The 23,185-nt window shown below is 44.5% G+C and overlaps 1 protein-coding gene across 1 annotated transcript in view; it reads right to left on the reverse strand.

Moving 5' to 3' along the window:
* The window catches only part of Bmper (BMP binding endothelial regulator), a 223,551-nt gene that overhangs the window by 62,400 nt on the left and 137,966 nt on the right, over positions 1-23,185 (reverse strand). Inside the window, exons 12-13 of the mRNA XM_070014280.1 lie at positions 10,597-10,926; positions 4,672-5,008 (exon numbers count right to left, since the gene is read on the reverse strand). Coding sequence (XP_069870381.1) covers positions 4,672-5,008; positions 10,597-10,926 — 667 coding nt within the window. The remainder of the gene's footprint in view (positions 1-4,671; positions 5,009-10,596; positions 10,927-23,185) is intronic.

A 23,185-nucleotide genomic window follows, 5' to 3' on the forward strand; every position in this document is an offset into this window, starting at 1 on the left:
GGAGGAAGGGAGAGAGGGAGGGTCTGTCCTCCTGGCCTGTTCTTCTTTCTGATTTTACAATGAAGGATTCGTTTCCTCTGTTGGGGGTCTGAGCACTCCCTGGAAGAAAGCCCTTGGCAAGTCCCTGGACCCCAATACATCCAGCACCATTGTCTTGTCCGTGTTCCAGCATTCTCCTGCAGGACCTCCCACAGCCTACCTCCCAGTACCTCTACAGGAAGGGACACATCTGTGAACCTACTGGCATCACCCCAATTCCTTACAGCTGTTTAAAAAAAATACTGCATGGAAAGAAAAGAACATTTCCTAGCCAGAGCATCCCCAGACATCTTCCCAAACTAACTGAACAAGTGGGCAGGGTTTTAGCCTCGGAGAACTGCAGCCCATAGTGGAGCCAGCAGGAAGACAGTGCCAACATGCCTGGGTCTGGGCAGGCCTAGGCTTTGGCCTTCGCCTGCATTGTCCTGACTTCTCTGAAATGCAGCCCTGTCTTGACCTGGGGTCTTGGCTTACTGGTAGGCTACATTCACTTGCAAATAGGTCCTCCTGCATGTGTCTCTTCTCTGAGTTCCAACAAAGCCCAAAGCTCCACAGACACAAAGGGCAGAAGGCTTTCTTCTTCCCCAGTCTGACCACACAGCACCAATCCTAATGACTGTGCCCAGCTCGAGTGGACAGACGGGAGGTGATTGGCTACCGAGGATCCCAAAAACTCTCTGTGGTGTGGATGGGCCTATTCCTCCGGGATGTTTTTGGCTGGCATCTGGGACACAAGACAGAAGCAACATGAGGTTAAGGGAGGGAGATAAAAATGAGAGATGAGAAAAGAGACATGAATACACTCAACACAGTCCCCAAGGTGAGGAGGGGTGGGGAGTGAGGGAGACACACATATGACTCCAACTTGTTCTCACAATAACTTTCCCACATCATACACCCCAACCCCTCAAGCTACCAGAAATTGCTCACAACACACCAATGAATAATGCGAAATACAATTAAGAGGGATTATCTAACTTAAAGAAAAAACAATTAGTAAAGCTAAGATTTAAGACGTGTTATCAACAGTTAATACTTTTGCATGGTATGTTACTAAATTACTTCATACCCAAATGCATTTAATTGGTTCATTAAAGCAAATTATTCTGATTATAAAGAATTTGATCAGATACCCAGCTTTTATACTAAATTAGCCAAGAAGGGTCAAATTGATATGTGAATAGAAAATTAGCAAAGTCTGAAAGTTTCCTGAATCAAGAGAACAAGTAAGTATTGGCTAGTCATTTCTTACATTCACTTACAAAGAGGTCATTTTTTCAAGTATTTAAAGAATGGACAGTTTACTATTGAAATTGTTGAATTAGTAAAGAACCAAAAATAACATGAGAATATTAAGGCCTTGCTATGTTGAAAGTCTGGCTCAGAAAAGTTAGAATTATTGCTTTGACTCTATAGAAAGCACACTCTCATATTGATAAAGAACTTTGTTATGGAATATTCCACATATTCTGTGTTTAAGAAACTCAAACACAGTCATAACTGAGAGGCTGTGTCCTTCAAGGAAAATGCAGGTATTTCTTTGAAGGATGACGGGAAAATAAATAGAATCAAATTCCAGTGCAATTTCTATAAATAATAGCTCATGATATCAAAGCAACACTCTTCAGTCCTATGAAGACTCACATACAAATCTACATATTTATATATTATTATATTTAGATTATACATATAATCATCACAGCCACAGTCTGGATTATATTTTCATCTTCATTTTAGTTTTTCTTTTCTCTTTTTGGTCCGTGTGGGGCTTGAACTCTGGGCCTGGGGCGCCGTCCCTGAGCTCTTCAGCTCAGGGCAAACGCTCTACCACTTGAGCCACAGCACCACTTCCTGTTTGCTGGTAGTTAATTGGAGATAAGACTCTCATGGACTTTCCTGCCTGGGCTGGCTTTGAACCTTGAGCCTCAGATCTCAGCCTCCTGAGTTGCTAGGATTACAGGCATGAACCACCGGCACATGGCTCATTTTAGTATTTCTGAAGCTTGAAATATTCAAACAAGTCATTTGAAATCTATCGGGCAAAAATGAACAGGTATGGGATGTTATATGATTGATCACTGGGTTGTTTGTTTTTTTCTTCAAGACAAAAGCAACACATTTTTACATGATTTCAATGTGATTTTGATTTTACACTACCTCTTTCAGCTTCATAAGAGAAAAATGGTTCATTTTTTAAAGCACTGCAAGGAGTCATCAGTAAGATTCTATCATATGACTGCTCCATGAGAAGAAAGGGCATCAACAATGGGTCAATGGGGGGTGGGGGAGCTGGTTGGAGAAGGAGATTCCCAGACAAAAAGGCAGGAACACAGTTCTGCCTTCCCTGTGCCAGCACCACACCGCCCACAGCCTTTGGTCCTCAGAGCAGCAGTGCTAGCCAGAGCCTGCTGTTATACCAGTGCTCCAGAGCTCAGCAGCTGCCCAGATCCCACAGCTGGCAAGTGGCAGAGTTGGGGCTGGTGTAACTTTTGGTGTTCCCTGCTCCCTCGGGCTCCTTCTCAGTCTACTTCTTCTCCCTAGAATCCCTGAGGTTTGATCCAACCTGGAGCTCTGCTGAGGGGAGAATTCTCTTTCTGTTACTCCATGCTGTCTTCTTGCCACATCTGTGCTCACCCACCATTTACCCAAAATGCCCGAGGCTGCACCTTCTGTGAGGGAGGAAGACCAGCAGTCGGGGGCCTGCTGCCCGCCCCCAGGATGGTCTAGATTGCTCCTCTAGGGTCCTTGGCCCTTTCCATGGAAGGGAGCTCTGCCACCACACCGTGCCACTGAGGAACAGAGTCCTGACCGCATCCATCCTCAAACCTCCTCGCACAAAGACCCCAGGAGCATACCATGACTCAGGACATCAGACCACTGACACAGACTAGTTACCCCTGCCATGATGTTGCCAGCTGTATGCATAATCCTGCAGGGCAGGGCCACTTGACCACCAAGAAACTCTGATGCTCTATGCTCTTGAGTGTCTAGGTTGCTTCTCATGACTTCTGCCAAGGTGTTCCTCATATTCTTGCTAAGACCAAGTAAATCACTGAAGATGAAAGAAATGGAGATTTGGAAAAAGGAGTTGATGTTTGTGGATCTGCTCCTCCATATTTGTCCTTTCAAATGGGAAAACACAAAAGGTGCAGGTTTGCGGGGTCTTTCCCTTCTCTTTTAGGTGGAGAGCCCAATCTGAATCTGCAATGGGTGGGAGCTTCCAGTAGCACTCCATTCTTACTTACATCTCAATTACAGTGGAAGACACTCAGGAGATGGTGATGAAGGCACTCACCATGTGCAGGAGTATGAGAATGGCACCTCTTTAAGGCAGGCTTCCTGCAAAGTTGGACTGAGAACAGGGATCTCTGTTCCAGGTTGAGCTCTGAGCCCTGAAGACCGCAAAGCTCTCAACTGCTGTGCTCCCCTGCTTTGTACCAAAAGGTCACATGCCATTTAGGTTCACAATGAAGTGAGTGGAGTTTTCATTCCTAGTGTAGCCTGGACCAACCGGGCCCCTGACATCATTCACAGGGATCCTGCAAGTTTACAGAAAGGGGGCAGGGCTACTTGAGGGGATGGTACAAGTTGAGAAGCATTCATATTATAACAGGAAAAGGGCGTGAGGAGCTGAATGGATGACTTGGAGCCAAATGACTTGGCAGATCCAGCCTCGTTCATGGATCTGCGATGACAGAGACAGTCTTTTTTCCACCCTTCATAAAACTTTATCTTTTATGTCTAAAGATCAAGTTTTTTTTCAAATTAAAAAGACCACATTTAATGAGTGTTAGGGGAAATAAACTGGTGGCAATTAAAGGGTAAAAATAACCTCAGTGGTTACAGACCACAGGAGTTTCCTAATTTTAAGAGGCACGGGCAAAAAACTTAAACAAGGCCTTTTGGGCTGTGTGTGTGTCTCATGTTTCCTGCACACCCCCTGTGGTCAAAGTTACAGGCAGGCAGAGCTCTTGAACCCGTGGGATTGTATAGTTAATGGAAATACAACAGGCCAGATTCACCAGTGCACAAAGGCAACCTAGGAGCATGTAAGTCAAACACAAGCCTCCTTTGCAGCCAGTTGTTCATGTGGAAGGGAGCTCAGAGTAGGCTCTTCTTCATGGCAGTCCTCCTTTCCTCCAACCTGGAGCCCTGTTCTACTGTCCTCTACCTCTGCATACCAAATTGCAGAGATAGTTTCCCTTTGCTTCCTTATTTTCCCTGTGCAGATTCGGTCTGGGCTAAACTGTGAGCCCTTCCTCAGACCTGGAATCACCAGTCAAGATGTCTCAAACACTCAGAAGTAGCCTGAGATTCCATTTCAGAAAGCCACCTCCACCCTGCAATACTGAGACCTGGACCAGAATTTGGTGAGCCTTCCTGAATCCTAGAGTCAGCCTAGAAAAACCCTAGGGTATAACCAGGGTATAACATGTGGACATCAAATTATTATCTACGAAAGATCAACCTGGAATACATCCTAGCATTCCCCGATTGGGGAATCACATCAGCTGTGGAACAGAAAGAAGGGATCTTGTTTCTCATACCAGCTATGACTCATTCCACTGTGTTCAATGTCAAGTCTATCCTTGGTCCATTACCCAAACTGAGCCACCAGCACTCTGAGCTTACCGGTAGAAAGTGGCATAGTCCACTGTTGAGTGGCAGGATTGAAATTCCCAAGACTTGAGCTTCTGGCATTCTCGGTGGGCTCGGAGCTTTACCTTCACAGTCCCTTGACACAGCTCCGGCATGGGTTTCCTCTGAGGTCTGTTACAGAACTCATTAGACTCTACCCTCCAGGACTCAGCAAAGTCATCCACATCGAACTTGAAGTTTCCATCTCCACCAATCAGGTCATCACGCTTATGTCCATTGTAGTTACCACAGAGACCACACAGCTTGCCCTTGAGGTGTGGGGCAGCCATGACCTCCACAAAACTGTCCCCATCCCAGGATATTTCCAGACCTAGAGGAGAAGGAATAAAGGGGATTAAATACCCTGGAATCATCTGCCAAATGTACATACCTGCATACCAGTCCATACGGTTGTCAGGTCCTAACAGGCAACACTAAGGATCTGTAATCTCACCACCTTCAATTGCATATAAACTACATATATCTCTCACTTATTAAAGGTGAACATTTTCAGTTGCATGGATTTGCCCTCATAAACATCCATCGGTTTTAATCCCTATAGATAGTGGCCTCGTTGACCACACCACGCCAGGGTTTATTTATTTATTTTCTAAATCTCTTAGTCAAACTTATGCCTTCATTGATCCTGTGATGAACATAACATCAAGAGGGAAAGAAGCACAGAGAGTAGTTCCCCAATGCCATTTTCATTTTGTTTTTCAATTTAGAAATCCTCCTAGATAATTATTTCTCTACATGTCAAAGAAACGTTTTCTAATTATGTGTCACAATGGAAACATTACAACAATAGCTAGGTGCAGTGTACATCTTCTTCAAAGGACAGCAGTCACAGAAATGAAAACAATTGGGTTGTCACTTTTGTGCGGTCTTTCCTGAGATGTGGAACTCTGACCTACGTTCTTTCAGGGGAGTAATTTGGAAGCCCTTCTACCTGGCCTCCACCCTGGGGTGGAGGCATGTAGGCTTCGAGAACATGGGCCAAAGTTCCTAATGCTTCCTTGCTCATCAAGGAAACTACCTTCACGTCAGAGGTACAGGATATAAACCCTTCTTGGTTGGCTGAACTGATTATCTAAAATATCACAAGGCTTTTCTGAAAATAAGCACATGTCTCCAGAAATGCCATCTTACAACTTGGTAGCCAAAGACCCCTCAAGCTAGAGGTAATTCTAATTAGAAATTCACTCTCAAATCTACTATGAGACTGGGTAAGAGGATGCTTTCCACAAAAGAACGGAAATCTTCGTGAAAAGATTTTTGAGGTGCAACCCAAAGCAAGAGACAAAAATTTTCTAGTGGTTCTTTATGGCTTACATATGTATTGAAAACGAGAATGCTTTGCCTCTGTTCCTGAAAGATGAATATTTCCAGAAGTTGGGGGACCAGGTGGCAATAGGTGGGAGGGAGGAAGGGAAGGAGAGGGGCGGGGATTAAACAGAGTGAAAAGACAGGACTTGGCTATTGTTGGGATGTGATGCTGGCATAAAGTCACAACATCAGAACAATGCAACAGACCACCCAAAGGGAAGACCTGGAAGGCAATACTTGAATCTGAATATGGTCTTAGAAGAGAGAAGGCTAATCATATAGATTTCCCTGGAACAAGTCTCACAAATGGCATGAGACTGAGCTGGTTTAAGGAAAGCTGTTGGTAGGGCAGGCCAGTGGTCTAGAACTGAGTTTATCAGGGCGAGGGAAAAACAAAACAGGAAGCCAGTGCTTCATGGGGAAGGAACCCAGGGACCAGAGTCTGACTCCAATGGTAGAGTCAATCTCATACTTTCAGGATAAGGCTGGGTTAAGTAGATTAGAAAAAACAGTTAAATAGATTGGAAAAAGTAGCCAGAAAGGTCCTGGGGATGTGTCACTTGAGGATAATCTGGTGCAGAGAACACAGTAACAGGACTGGGAAAGAAGAAAAGAGAGAGCGTGTGAGCAGCCCTGCTCACCAGGCCACCCACCCACATGGCCCTCTGTGAGAACATGGTGTGGACTCTGACAACCACAATTGTCACATAAAACAGTTTCCATGTTCTCATACCCCGCCATCTACTAGGATGTGAACAAATGACCCTTGTAATGTGGGTCCATGGAATCCACAAAGCCCAAGAAATTGAGAGTTTCATGCTAGTTAAGACCCTGAAATAATCGGTCAGAAAGAAAATAGGCAAACTATAAAATGATTTGTAATACGCTCTCCGAGGTATAGAAGAAACTTTGCCTCATGTGCCTGCAGTCAGGCAGTTACTCTGCAAGAGAAATGAGGGAAGAAAATCAATTCCATACAAAGTCTAACTTTTAGTGCATAATTCCAAAGACTTTCCATGTTGCAAAATTTTCCAAACTACAAATCTCTTTCCTAGACAGCAAGCAAATACCATCATTCCAAGTGCCATGAGCAGTCGAGAATTTACACCTAAAAGTGCTCCAGTGTCATTTCTGACAATGATAGAATAAATCTGAAACTTTGGGAAAATGAATCAATGGAAACTCAACTCACAGGGAAAAAGCCCATCAATGTATTCTTTCTCGGAGTGACTGGAGGTCTGTGCGTGCTTGGAAAGATGCAGACCCTCCGTGTTCAGTAAAATCTTCTGCAAATTCAGAACATCTCATTCATAACACATGGCCCCCAAATATGAGGGTCATTTGTAATTCACTCTCCATTCTTCATTCTTATTCTTTAAGACGATTATCACTGTCTAGTGTCCAGTCACCAGGAGAGGTGACTTACCTTACCCCAGACAATTGTGCCTACTGCTGTATGGGTGACATGTGTCTTCACGTGAATACTGGTTTCCTCCTCTAACAGAGAAAGATCCCTGCAAAGCCAATCACAGTCATGAAAGGCAGGAATGTAGTAAGTAGTAATTCAGGGCACTGCTCTTCTAAATGAGATCTTAAATAGGCATTGGATGAGAGGAAAACATTGGGGAGGAATCACCCTCTCCACAGCTGGGATGACTTTCCTAGTTCTCCACATGAGAAATTGGGTAGAAATAACTGGCAGCTTCGGAGACTAAAGCGGAAACACATGTGCCATCTGGGGATGTGAGCTGCCACCACATTCCTTCCACGTTAGTGAAGCTTCTAGTGTTCTCTGCTCCCCACCTGGCTCTTCACCCTTCAGATAGGAGAGCCGCCTCCAGCCCACTCACTCAGGCTGTGGTTGGGGTGTGTGCGTCCTGTTCTTTGGTTTTGGACCTGTAGATTTTTGTATCCCTTTTCCCTTTACATAGACAATAACCAAAGCAGCCATGATCCCAAACCAAAACAAACCCCAAATCTACAGATACACTGTAGCCATGTGGAAAAAAATGGAGGATTGTCTGATCTATCCCCCACCCAAAGGGGATGGGAAGCAGGATGCACTGGCAGGATTCAAAGTGTCCAGACTGGCCAAAAATGAAATATAAGGCCAAGTATCTCGTGCACTGCTTCCAAGGTAACTGTATCAGGTAGAGTTGATGAAAGCTCAGATGGTGCATGCATAGATAGATAGATAGATAGATAGATAGATAGATAGACAGACAGACAGACATATATATATACACACATATATATATATATATGTCTGTCTATCTATCTATCTATATATATACATACACACACACATACACACACACACGCACACACACACATATATATATGTCTGCTAAATGCCAATTGTTGGGGCAATGTGCAATTGACTAACCCTTGGTTCCAGGGTAGCAGGTAAATAGTGGCATTCTAATTCCACCCAAACTACACTGGTGCTCTGCCAGATTCTATCATGGAGCACTAAATCTGTAAACCACAGGTACAAAGAGCCATCCCCTCCGCTCCCCTTTCAGATACAGGCTACAAGGAAGCAGGCACTTTGAAGACAGTACCCTTTGATCACACAAAGCTTATGGAATAATGCAAAACACTACCAAAGAACAACACTCTAAGGAAATACGGAGATATTTCACATAGACAATAGATGATGAAGAAACTCTCCCTAAGGTGTAGTTCAATCGGACATGGCTGGACCAGGCTGAAGCACTGTTGTCTGGAAACCCAGAAGGGCAAAGTGAAAGTCAAGTGCTTCATCCCTAGGAATGAAGGAGGAATATTGCATGATTTGTGTGCTACAGGCTACAGAAAATTGTTCAGCTGGGTGTTATGGGAAGAGACATGGAAAAAAAAAGAAAATATAAAATGGAATCCAAGGTTTTGAATAGCTAAACTCACTAATCTCATTATGATATTTATGATCTATTATTGTTTTCTCAGCTGCCTCGTCCTCTTGTTCATTTTTATGACATGGAAGCTTCAGGAAGAGGCTTTGCCAGTCCTGCATGAAACAGCATGGAACCTCCTGGGCTGTGAGTAATCTCCAGTACCCAGGAGTCCTTTGAGAAAGGAGCCCAGGGTTGACTAATAATTTCCATATCAGTGGACTCCCTTGTCTTCTGCTGGCTTGCAAACAGATAGGCAAGGTGCTTCTAATTACTTCTATATAACACTTGGGCTTACTTAACAGTGGGCCCCAAACTTTTGCCTCCTTTAAAGAAATGAGCTGGGATCTGTATTTGCCAGGGTGCTGTGTCTTTTAGATACAAAAACAGATGTCTGAATTGTCCTGAGCAGGACATAATCCTTCTAGATGAATGAGGAGAGCTTTGCGTACCTGCCTGGTGAAGGTAGGAGGTTTTCACCTTTTCTGAACTTCCCCATGCATGAATCCTTAACATTGTCTTGTAGAAATGATGACTTACTCACTGACTAAAAGCTCCCAGGACTTCACCTACGCTACTTTTCTTTCTTTGGCTACACTGGCATGCCATGGACTTAAAATCCATTTATCAAAATATATTTTGGCTTGAAGGGGAACAATGACGAGGATTCTGAAGTTCCAACAGAAATGGTCTCTACAGACCCTCCAGGGTGCCTGGTAGAGCTGTTTCAAATGATTCCCCTCTAGATGCTGACAACCCAGGGAACTGGATCTGGATTGATGCCATGACACTACTCACTGTGAGCACTCCTGTGTGCTGAGTCTGTTCTCAGCAGATGAGAAGCCGAAGCCGAAGTGGACTTCTACAATGCTTTTCTCATGAAGCACCTCACAGACACAGGAGAGAGTGCCATGGACCACTACTACTAGCCAAGAGCAAATGTCTACCCAGAGAATAAAAATTGATGCCCAGAAGACCAACAGCAGCATGAGATAGCAAGAAAGCCTCAGCCCCAGCCCTATGTGGCCAAGGGCTGGGCTGAGGGCTGCACTTCCAAAGCTGGTCTCCCTAGGCAACCTCTAGGGGACAAGGGTTCTGGCCATCAACCTTCCTCCTGTCCCGAGTGGGCAGGACTCCCCCCCATACACATGCTGCCATCTGCACCCCCACAGGAGAGGTGCCAGCACAGCACACCAGAGCGGGAGCGGACCCCATGGCGCTGCTGCCGAGGGCATTTGTGTTTGTGTTGAATACCACTGACACTAGGAAGTTTCCTTCTGAGGACCCCACCCCTCCTCTGAGACCTTTGGACAGATGCTCAGAAGGAAGCCCTCTTTCTCCCAGATGTGTAACTGCACAGAAGTAGCACTTCCAAGCTGGACATCAGAGCCCTGGGAGAGCAAGGAAACTGGACAGAGATGATTTAGAAGGCACCATTTCTGTTTTCAGGAGGAGGATGGAAAGTTGTTGGATGTACGCACATGGAGGCAAAAACTCTTCGTGACCCTGGTGCCATGTAAGGCTCCAGGTGGTGCCAGTGCCCTAGGACGGTGCCATCTCCAACACAAGGTCAGTAGTTGGGTGCCTCCCTGTCTCAGGGGCCCCTAGCCAGAGGCCAGGGGCCACCATATCCAGGAGGGCCAGCATTGGCGGTGTGAGCGGAGCAAAGGGTGAGAGGAGGCGACGGAGGCCCCACCTGCTCGGGTGGTCACTTTGAGGAGGTAGCCGTCCAGGTCGATGTGGAAGTGGGGGGTGTGGCAGGGGAGCGCGATGCGCGAGCCGTTCCAGCGCACGGTGAGATGCTGCTGGAGGCTGACTGTGCCCTCGCCCAGCAGCAGCTCCACCGACTTGGTCCAGGAGAAGGAGCGCGTCCGGCGAGCGTCGTTCTTCACCAGCACCTGGAAGGGCGAGGCAGGGGAGGAGCAGTCTTTCGTCAACACGTACTGACACGTCCCCTGAAAGTTAAATGTGCGTCCGTCAAAAGTGTTGTAGTGGGGATCGCCGAACACCGTGCAGACGCCAGGCTCTGCGGATGAGCGAGAGATAAAATATCGTCACAAGTGCGAAGAGGGTTCATGGGAAAACCAGGTCCCCACCCTGTAATCCACTAGGGGTGTGTGGTGGTGTGGGGGGGGGGCGGTGGCAGCTAAGGGAGGATCTTAGTAGGAGGGGCACTCAGGGAAATCAACTGTAAAAGGAAAGCTAGGTTTTAAAAAAAATAATAATAAACTCATGTTTCTTAGTACATTGACATTTAAAAGGTACTTATAACATCTCTGGGTTTCTAAAGCATCTTTAGTTTACAGCCTGGACATGCTTCCATGAGTAAAAGTTACTGCAGACAATTAAGAGTTGGCCTTCATTCATAACCCACATACATATCAGCAGGATGTACACAAACAAGTAGGAACAACAACACTGCACCAAAGTCTCCATACTACTTTCATTTGACTCAGTCAAGAACTTAAGATGGTGCCTAAAGCTCACATCTAGAGTTACTCAGAAGGCTTGAGATCTGAAGGGATCTTGGTTCAAAGCCAGATGGGCCAGACAAATCTCAGAGACTTTTATCTCCAAAGCAGAAAAAAAAAAAAAAGCCAGAAGTGGAACTGTGGATCAAGTGGCAAGTGAGAAAGCTTAAGGATTGCATCCAGGCCCTGAGTTTAAGCCTCAGTTGCCAGCACAGGAAAAATAAAATAAAATATGTAAAAGGGACTACTTGGGGAACCGGCAGAAGAAGTAATATTTGAATTTAACCACCAGTTCTGTTCTTAATTACTCTCTTACTGGTTGCGCTTCCTGCTGTCCCAGTTTTACCATTTTTTGCTGGACGTTATTCATGGCTCCAGCGTCTTTATTTTTTGTCAGTCAGAGGGCTTGAACTCAGGGCCTGAGCACTGTCCCTGAGCTCTTTCACTCAAAGGTAGCACTCTACCACTTTGAGCCACAGCTCCACTTCCAGTTTTTGAGTGGTTAATTGGAGATAAGAGTCTCATAGCGACTTTTCTTCCCAGACTGGCTTTGAACCACAATCCTCAGTTCTCAGTCTCCTGAATAGCTAGGTTTATAGGTGTGAGCCACCCAATGCTCAGCTTGGCTCCAGCTTCTTAATTACACATCTACCTGACTAGCCCTCCTAAGCTCTTCCATGGTGTACCACAGTCCTTTCTCAACAGGGGCTGCAACTGACATTATTGTCCATTATCGTACATCATACACCACCCTCACAGTCTGACAAGTAGAAGCCATCCCTGGCAGAAACATGCTGCTGAGTTTGACTGAGTTCAAGGCAGGTCTTTGAGATGCCCAAGCACCATCATAGGAATGAGAGTTTGGAGTTAAAGCTACCACATGGCACAAAAGGATTGAATATTAACCCAAGTAATGGTAATGCAACCCAAGAGATGGGTCTTCATCAGATTCCTTAACTCCACCTCTTTTTGCAAGCAAGTTCAGAACAAAGCAAGGCTCTTGAGCTTGTGATAGATGAACATGGAAATGCCAAGCACCACAGTGGGGCTGGAGTTCTACTCGTGAGGATACTGAGTTCTCCATTATGAGCAGGCATGGGGGTAAGGGGGCCAATCTTGTCCCTGTTCCTGGAACCACACGAGCCTTCCCTAGCCACAACCACATCAAAACGATCATTCACGACAGCAGCTGCAGCGTACTCCAGTGCTCTTTCAGTAAGTCTAGAATCCCCATTGATTATAAAGGAACACTAAGCACTTTAGTAGATTCAACAAATGACTGATCCAGTCACAGACAAAGTTGTGGTTCATCTTCATGACAGGGGAAACACACAAGCATTTTATGTGAAATCGACTGTACGGATTTTTATTCTTCTACTCCAGGGTGATCTTAACTCTCTTTAAATAAACATTACACACACTGAGGTTATAAACAGTGACTACTTCTTGATGGTACAACCATCAATGACAACTTTTTCCTTTCCTCCTTATGCTTTTTGGTTTGGTTTTGCCTTGTTTTCAAGAGTCAAAATGTGGGTAAGTGCAGATAGAACCAATTATGGGACACAAAGCAAACCTCAAAGAAACAACAGAAAGTCAGCTGCCTCCAGTTGCTGAGAGATCGCAGGAAGCAGTGGGGAGGTGCAAAGAGACTAGAGCAAAGGAAAGCATGCGTGGACCCAGCTGTCAGGAGAGATATTTTTCAAGAATCCCTAACTTATAGAAGAGAAGCATTTGGAAATCAGGATGATTCTTCTCTATGACAGCAAGAAAGAAGAGGCCAAGAAAATCTCACGACTGTGGAGATGCCGGAGAATTATGTGCAGCAGTCAGGGACATTTGCATCATAAGCTGAAGGAATTTTGAAACCGTGGCCCCTTTTCCTGGTACCGCCAGCTCCCCCTGCCAGATCCTGTAGGAGCAGCGAACACGTGTGCTGGAGAATGTCTGAAAGTGAGAATCTGAGGGTCACGGAAACCAGCTTGCTGAAAAGAGGTCCAGAGAACACTCAGGGAACAAAAATCAAGCGTGTCCTCACAAAACTATTTTCCCAGCAGACCCCAGGAAATGAGCACTGGTCCAAGATGTCCAGATGTCCAGTCACACTCTTCTGGAAAGCTTGGCCCCAGAGTAGGGGGACAGAGAGAGGACATATATAAACAAACCATCTTGAAACTAGCCTGGGGTGTCTAAGAGAAACATGCCCACTTCTCCTGGTACAACTTCCTGTCATAGTCCTGAAGTCAAATTGTTAGACCTACTTATGTATACACAAAGAGATGGCTAGGGAAAAAAGATCTGAAGGGTATAAACTTAAATATTAGTAAGAATATGTTTAAGACAAGGACTGTAGCTCGCGCTTGTTGCAATATTAGCTATTGGGTAGCTTGAGAACTGGAGGATCATGGTTTGAGGCCAGTTAAAGGAAGAAAAGTTCTCAAGACCCCTTCTCTACCTACAGTTAGGCACAGTGATTGGTACATACTTGCAAGCCTAAACAATTTGAAGGGCTAAGAACTGGAGGACTGCAGTTCAAGGCCAGTCTTGTAAACTCTATCTCCACAAAGGGAGGCTGGATGCAGTGGTGTGAGCCTACTGTCTGTGATCATTAGCAAGCCTAAAGTAGGCAGCTCACAGTGCTGGTGAGCACCAGAGACAAGAAAAGGGCCCTATCCTCAAAAGAAGCAGTGAAAAACAGGGATGAGGGCATGGCTCAAGCAGAAAAGCACCAGCCTCACAAGAGCAAGACTATGAGTTCAAATCCGAGTGCAGTGAAAAGGGGGGAAAATGCATTTTTTTTCCTCATAGGTAATGGAATTACATGTGGCATTTCATTTACTCTTTCTTGTCTGTATGTTTAATTATCATTTACACTTAGATGTCGTTGTTTATCATGACTATATATACTTTGAAGCAGTGTTGGCCTTAAAAAGATAAAAATATTGAATTAAGATGCGTCATGTTGATGTTACATACTTTAATAAAATTGCTGCCTCTGAAAATGTAACACCAATGCTTTTCTCTTAAGTGCATTGGGTATGTTTATTTGACCGTGGATGTATTTATTCCAATGGAATGCCTTTCCTCTGAGAGCTGTAGTTACTCTCAAAACATCCGTCAAAGAAAATTAAGGGAAAATTATTCAAGTCCATGTTATTAAGAAGAAATGAATAGAAACAGCACAGTCTCCCTTCTCCTCCCCAAAATAACAACAAAACAAAACCAGAGAAGCCTAAGGAAGCAAAAAATAAAACAAAAGAGAAGCACCAGGAATTAACTACTGCCTACAATTTGGAGAGAAGAGTGTGTTGTTATTTAACATAGTTAAGGTAATTCTAGACATGACATTTCATTTCCTAGTTTTCACATACTATATCACAAGATTTCTACAGTCATTCATACACGTTTGGCTTTGAGAACTCAGAGAACTTTGAACTGTGGTGGTTTACTTCTGCAGAGAGGAGAGGCTTTGCCAACACATGGGTCAGTACATTTCCACTGTGGTGCTCTGACCACCAGGAAGCCCGTGGGTGGCTTTAAACCTTTCTCAATACAACTGCAGGAAAACAGGGCCCTGGGACTCTTGGTCACTAGGTTGTTCAGGGATCCTGGGAAGCCTGGAAGAGTAAAAATCAAGGCAATGGTGAGTCTAGATTAAGGAGGAAAGGCTGGGAAATGCTGAGACACCAGCTCCCATACAGTTCCCTGGGCTCCTCCTGAGCAGTAAGGGAGACCCAGTAGAAAGGAGTGTGACCCCTGTGGGTGTGAGCCTCTCTGTGCAGAGCTCTGGCCTTGCACAAGGGGTCATCCAGAACTGATGGCCCAAAAGGTCCTTGAGGTCCAACAGATGTTCCCCCGGTGGTACCTGTGTGCCTGTAAGCATATACCCTGGGCTTCCTGAACCCAGAACTCCCTCTAACTTCCCTGTGGATGGGCAAGGGCACGGGGGAGACAGGTTAATGGGTTTCTTTCTGTTAGAAGGACCAGAAGCAGTCATTAACCTGGATGTGAATAAACTTATTTTTGAAACAGTTGCACAGGAATTTTGCTGAGTATATGATTTTGCTTTTATATCTTTCCATGACTCTATATATGCACAGACATCAGACAAAAGAGCATGGGAGGGTGGAGGGGGAATGTCTCTAACTTCAAAAGAGTTGCTCTAAAATAAATTCAGGTCCAAGCCAGGTCTGCTCCTCCTGGCTTGTCCTCTGGAGCCCAGGTCATTACCACCCTTCATCTGGTCCTGTGTCTACCCAACTCTCACCACAGATCCCAAGATTGCCCTTTCTCTCAGAGCCAGTGCTGGGTCACACAGACTACTGTGCCTTTACCCTCAAGAAGTCATCTCCTTCTTCTAAATACTGGAAGCAAATTTGGCCACCTGGTTCTGAGTGTCTGGGACATTTTGGATTCCAAATAGTCTATCTTATACTTCTATTGACTTTTCCTGTCACCAAAACCATAAGCCACTAAGGATAAATCCATTTTTACTCTAGTTGATAGTTATAGTATATACTTACTCCTTAATCAAGCCTTAAGCTTCTTACATATAAAGTTTATGGACACTTAGAAGTACCTAGTACAGGACTGTATAAGAAGAATACGTAGGTAGGTAGGTAGGTAGGTAGGTAGGTAGGAGGTAGACAGACAGATACATACATACATACACACATTCATACATACATACATATATATATATATACATATATAGACAGATACATAGATTCATAGAAAGATAATCCTATGCTCTCTTAACATCAAGTTATCTCCCTTCTCTGGAAGTCCAATATCAAAAATGATAAAATTCAGTCATAATAGTATGAGAAAATAATATGAGCTCTAGGTCCTAAGCCCAAGACCAAGTGTAACAGGTAGAATAATGTCCCCAAAGAAATGGATATCCGAAGGCCCAAGGCCTGTGGAAAGGGTGATTTCCTGTCAACAGAGAAGGCTGTGTGGGGATGGAATTGAGGAGGCTCACAGCTGGCCCAGATGGGGAACATGGCCTAGACCATCCACAGGAGTCTTTTGTGAAAGAGGAAGGCAGGGGCACCCTGCAGGGAAACTGCATGAGTAGACCTCAACCTGCCATGGCAGGTTTTGTAGTTGGAGGAAGGTGCCAGGAGCCAAGGAATGTGGGCAGCCTCTAAAATCTGGACACGGCAAGAAAAAGACACTTCTCCTGAGCATCCCTGCCATGTGGCCCATTTCTGACTTCTAATCTCCAAAATGGGTAAGATAATTAACGCATATTATTTTAAGCCACGAGATTTGTGATGATGTGTTACAGTATCCACAGGATACTGAGACACTTAGCAAAATAACTAGTATGAAAGATGCCATTTATGCCAGGCACCATGTCAGATAAATCCTATATTTCATTATCTCTTTTAGTCCTCATCTCATCTCTGTGCTGAATGTATTATAGCCCTCATTGATGAGCCAAGAGTTTGTTTGACAAGTGTGCCTTGTGGTACCCTGGTATAGCTTTGAGGAGAGTCTTGTGTTTGTCCGGGTCTTGCTACTTAGTGACTATAGCATCATGTTCAAACTCCCTTGGTAACTTCAGTCCTAAAACATAAATCTAAGGACAACTACCTTGCTGGGTTGTTAAATGTACCAAGAATATAATTGATTCTTGGTTACATGACACCTGTCCTCAAGCTGAGCAGAGATGATTACTAGTTTTGTTACTATAAATGCTATGCATATCCAGTAAATAGATCATTACTGATTACTAAAATAAAGATGAATAAGAAGACTGTAAGTGACTAGATACGCAGGAGGCTAAGATCTGAGGATCGTGGTTCAAAGCCAGCTCAGGCATGAAAGCCCATGAAACTCTTGTCTCCAATTAACCACCAGAAAATAGTTAGTGGCTCTGTGGCTCAAGTGGTAGAATGTTCACCTTGAGCTGAAGAGCTGAGAGACAGCACCCAGGCCCAGAGTTCAAGCCCCATGACCAAAAAATAAAAAAATAAAAGACTCAAGTTGCAGGCCAAGGCACAAGCCAAGGCCAAGGCACAAACCAAGGCCCAGGCTGCAGCCACTACTCCAGCTCAGGCCCAGGCCGCAGCCCCTAAGGGTGACCAGGCTACAGCCCCTAAGGGTGCCCAGGCTACAGCCCCAAAAAGTACCCAGGCTGCAGCTCCCAAGGGTGCCCAGGCTCCAGCCTCCAAAGGTGCCCAGGGTCCCGGGAAGGCCCCACAACGAAGACCTCTTGTCTGCCAGCCTGAGCACAGATGGACTGCTTTGGCTCCCTGGCCACCATCTTCAGGGTGGGCCGGTGGCCTCTGTCAGACATACAAAATGTAGATCTGACTGGAAGGGCATGACTGTATTCAGAAGGCAGAGGTAAAAGGATCAGGGCCAGATATCAGCTCAAACAAAGTTAGGACAAGACCCTATCCGAAAAACAAGCTAAAAACAAAAGGATTTGGGGCCTGTCTAGCAAGCACAGGACCCTAAGCTCAATCCCCAGTGACACGAAAACAACCAAACAAATAAAAGTATAGATTTACTGAAAACATGACCTGAATTGAGTTAATATGGAAGATTCCTGGAGGCCAGGAAGAAGATAGTCTACTAGGCCAAAAGAAGAAAACCACTAAACCACAGATCTGGGTAAGAAGAAGGAGAGGTCAATCTGTCTGGAGTGGGGCATTGCTTCAGGAGCTGGGAGATGCTCCGGTTGTCGAAATAAATCTACCTGAGATTGGTTGCCAGCTTGAGATGTTTAAATACATTTCAGAGAATCCACATTTCTGAACATGGTTCCCATGAAACATCAACCCTGCCTATTGCACTCCCAAAACAAGTAAAACCTTGTTCAAAGCTGTGCAACTTAGTTTGGAAGGCACAGCAGACCCCATCACCCTCCAGAGAGTCTAGCATGCCTACTGCCATTATGCCCGTTGCCATGGAAAGAGCCCTGAGGATTGAACAGCACAGAAACATGTACGTAGGCTTTATCTCGAATTTCCCTCTTTAATCACAGGGCCTTGTTCTGAAATATTACTCATGACCACCCACCCCTGAGCTCTAGCATTTGCTAAAACAAACACGGGGGAATTGCAGGTTTGGTTTCTAATGGGGATGTGGATAACGAGTTGAAGAGGAGATAGAGATTTGCTGCAGGCAATAGGTTGGGGGCCTGGCTGCCGTGGGAATGAGAAGGAAATTATTTATTAGAAAAACAACGCAAAGAGACAATCAACCAGACTTGATGACTGATTAGCAACAGGGGAGAGAAATGCCAGAAATATGAGAAATAACATTAAGGCTCAAAACCTGTGCAGCTGGGAGAAGGTGGTGCCAGAATTCAGTCAATAACTAGGCACTGGAAAGAGTCAAGACCCCTCTAGCCAACTCCCAACAAAGACAATTTGGTGAATCAAAAGTTGCAACTGTGAATACAATTCAAATGCAGTACTTTCCAAGAAGAATGTGCCTCCCCAAATGATCCAGAGTGAAGATCTCCCACATTTGCATCTTGCCTAAGAGTGAGTTAAGAACCTCAAAGTTTGGACAACTCTGAAACTGAAATGAGGAAGGAATCAGAGGGAGTTGTGGAAGAGGCAGAATTGTGAACTTATACAGGACAAAAACACAAAAAGCAAAAGAAACTAGATCCAGTGTGCTAAAGGAAAATGGAAGGGCAGAGCAGAAGACAGGAAACAATAGTTGAAAGACACTAATGTGGTTGAATGAGGTTCAAGTGGCACTTACCTAGAAAGGGACTATGATACGAGTAAGAATGGGGCATGATCATCAACTTTACAGCAAAGAGCAATACACAGGGCAGCTAAGAAGCCACATTGCCATAATGCCATATTGCCAGCAAAGGTGGGAACTTGTAATACAAGAAACTGAGCTTGGGCTGGGAGGGTGGCTCAGTGGTAGAGTGCTTGCCTTACATGCCTGAGGCCCTGGATTCGATTCCTCAGCACCACATAAGCAAAAAGAAAAAAAGCCGGAAGTGGCGCTGTGGCTCAAGTTGTAGAGCGCTAGCCTTGAGCTGAAGAGCTGAGGGACAGCGCCCAGGTCCAGAGTTCAGGCCCCACAACCACACACACACACACAGAATAGAAACTTTTCATTAAAAAAAAGAAACTGAGCTTGTTAAAGCAACCTCAAAAATATAGATAAGTTTTTATAAAGGTGAGAAAATACAGCTTTCAATCCCTAATCATTTAAAAAAAAAAAAGAAAAGAAAAGAGAAGCTGGCAAATATCACACATTTTTGAAGGCAAAATGCCAAAATTAATAAAAACATTGTTCGATGACTTCTCATCGAACAGTGTTTAAAAGTTTGGCCTACAGAATGGCAGGGATTAGAGAATTAACTGACCTCACACTTTTTAATTTCTGTGACCTTAGATCACAGACCTCAGACGGGGTGAACACATTCTGCTTCACAGCATTATTGTGTGAGACTTGAAGAGCAGATGCACAGAAGGCATTTTTCTCCAAGTCCACTAGGGATTAACATTCTCCAAACCCAGCTATGATATAACGGGCAATTGTATAGAGGCAACTTTCGTTGATCTTATTTTGTTCCTAAGAGACATAAAAGAGTAAACCTGCCTCCATGTGGCTGATAGTCATGTGTCATTGGGTCCAGAGATTTCCACAAAGCATATTTTTAGATGTCTAATTTGGGATCTGCATTATTCATTTATTGGGTCATTTAGATGTATTTCAGGTATACCATTATCAGGTACTTCAACCACACCTAGATACATCTTTCTTGACATTTAAGATGGTGGCTTGACTAAAGTGTGTGAGATGCCGTGTGTGTGTGTGTGTGTGTGTGTGTGTATTTCATTCAAAACTATGCAAGAAGGTGATGTATTTTGGCTATCCCTTTTATTATCTTTAAGAAATAGTACAAAGAAGTTCATTTTTCAACTTGCCCATTTCTGAGTACAGGGCATCTTGGTCAGTGTCTCCCCTTCCATTGGTCTCTCCTGTCTCTCCCAACCCCACCGCTCCCCTCAGGTAACCCAATGATTCAATACTACTACATCTACTTTAAAATGTTCCCAAACAAAAACCCAAAGAAGCCTATAAGCTCATTGAGAGTTTAACAGGTTTTTAAAAATGTATGTCTTAGTGTTTATCAGTTAATAGAGCAATTAATTCATCAGTGGCACTGTCTAATTTATAGTTATTGCTAGTCCTCTGAGTATATGCTATTTCACTGTCTTAATCCTTACATAGAGTTCCATATACTGAAAAAAAATGTCCTTCCAGAAACCCCCACTTTCCATGATTCAGAGCCTTGTCTTATTTTTAATTATTTAAGAAATGGGTCTTATTTTTAATTATTTGAGAAATAAGCCCCCAAAAGTGGGACTGTAGAAATCACTTGAATTACTGTGTTTTGCTACATCTATTGTAGGCATCACCAGCAAGCCAATTATCACTCATAAGTATTCATTCAGCAGAAAAAATGTGCAGGTACTATCTCAGCTCTTCCTGCTAGACTACCCCCAGAAAGGGTAGGAGGGTGGCTCAGAGTGAGAGTCCATACACTCATTTAATTCCTAGATGATCCTGCTCTCTCTCTCACTCTGGTAAGCATTATACACAGAGTTCTTTAAAGTTTAAAACTACTACTTTAATATTGCAAGAAATTTTAGGGAGAGCTAAGCACCAGTGGCTCACACCTGTTAATCCCAGCTACTCAGGAGACTGAGATTTGAGGACTACAATTCCAAGCCAGCCCAGGCAGGAAAAGTCCATGATATTCTTATCTCCAATAAACTATCCAAAAAGCCAGAAGTGGAGCTGAGGCTCAAGGGATAGAGCTCTAGCCTTGACCAAAATAAGCTCAAGGTCAGTGCCCAGGCCTTGAGTTCAAGCTCTAGGACCAGCAAAAGAAAAGAAAAGAAAAGAATTTTTTGGAGGGGTCCGGTCGTGGGGCCTGAACTCTGGGCCTGGGTGCTGTCCCTCAGCTCTTCAGCTCAAGGAGTGCTCTACCACTTGAGCCACAGCGCCACTTCCGGCTTTTTTCTTATGTGGTGCTGAGGAATCGAACCCAGGGCCTCGAGCATGCAAGGCAAGTGCTCTGCCACTGAGCCACCCTCCCAGCCCAAGAAAAGAATTTTTTTAAGGGAGATCTTTATTTCTACCAATTTCTTGAGCTGTCAATAAAGGGAAAACAACAAAACACCAGAAAAATGAACAGACATGGAAAACCACCCAGGCCTATTTGCTGGCCAGCTCAGAGCACATGAACCATCACTATCATCTGAGCAGACAAGTAGACATACTACTAAGTAGAAAAGGCTTGGGAACTTGAGTGTCCATGTCTCCTAGTTGGAGCAGACAAAAAAAAAAAAAAAAAGAAAGAAAAGAAAAAAAAGTATTAAATCAAGAACTGCTTTCCAATCTATGGCTCTACAGACCCTTGAGAACCTCTCTCCTTTTCTCTAACCATAGAAATGACAAAGGAGGCAAGGGAAGTAATTGTCACCAGGCCCTGAGGGCAGCTGTGGTAGAAAGTCAGGGTCCCTAAGTTCAAAGTAACCCCAACCTCAAAGCCTCAGTTTCCTCAGCTGTAAACTGGAGCTGATGATATCACATGGCCACTAGTATGGCCATGAGAATCCAATGAAATCCAATTGGGCAACCCATAACCATGTCTGGACATAGAGCAGATGGGAAACATTATATTCGCTGCCACTGTGCTACTAGCACAGTTTTTTGCTTTTCTGATGGTGATGAGGCTGAGGGTGGAGGTGGTGGTAACCATTGCCAACTCACAAAACACACACTGGTGGTACACTCACCAAGGATCAGCTCCTACTACCAATGGCAGTTCTACGGGGGTTAGAACTCACTGAGTGCAAAGCTAGCTATTAGTGGACAGTGACAGATATTGTACCAATGACTGCTGAATGCTTTCAGTCCCCTTCAACTCTACATTGATTCACAGCCAGAAATTTTAAAGTAATGGTATCAATTAAAACAAAAGAGCACAGAAAACAGAAAAGAAACTGATTTCCTCATATTCTCTTCATGCATGGTCTCTGTATGGAGTCCAGTGGGGTTCACTCAGACCAGTCTGTAGGCCAGGTTTAAGGAGCCAGGTGCTGAGCTTAATAAAGTTGGTAACATCAATTCTTTTTTTTTTTTTTTCTTTTTTTGGTTGGTCATAAGGCTTGAACTCTGGGCCTGGGCACTGTCCCTCAGCTCTTTAGCTCAAGGCTAGCACTCTACCTCTTAAACCACAGTGCCACTTCCCGGTTTCTGGTGTTTTATTGGGGATAAGAGACTCACAGAGTTTCCTGCCTGGACTGGCTTTGAACTGCAATCTTCAGATCTCAGCTTCCTGAGTAGTTAGTATTACAGGTGTGAGCCATCAGCACCAGGCTCCATCAATTCTCATTCTGCAAACATCTGCTTCAAGTTTCCCTGAATTCCTGAGTTAAGGACATCCTGTCAGGTGAAGGGACATGGAGACACTTTATAGTCTCCGAGGCAGAAAACTTGATCTGATTTGCAGAATCTCTGTCAGGGACATTTCTCATAAACCAGGTTGCAAGGTCAATGTTTTGTTTACTTTCTTTCCAGGGAAATTAATAAAACTCTGGTTCTCTGATTCTCTTACTCCCCCCCACACACACCCTGCCCCCAGCTACCTGTAGGCTTAAGCCCAGGGGACCTAAGCAAAGGCAAATTGCACCCGTGGGCTGTCTACCTGTGACCTGTGCAGGGAGAGGATACTCTGAGAGCTGGGCAGATACATAGCTAGAAATTAACCCCTGAGGGTTTATAAAGTCACCTTACAATAGTCAGCCAACA

Source organism: Dipodomys merriami, unplaced genomic scaffold, assembly GCF_024711535.1.
Source record: "Dipodomys merriami isolate MVZ:Mamm:240054 unplaced genomic scaffold, mDipMer1.0.p SCAF_94, whole genome shotgun sequence".
NCBI classification, from domain to species: domain Eukaryota; kingdom Metazoa; phylum Chordata; class Mammalia; order Rodentia; family Heteromyidae; genus Dipodomys; species Dipodomys merriami.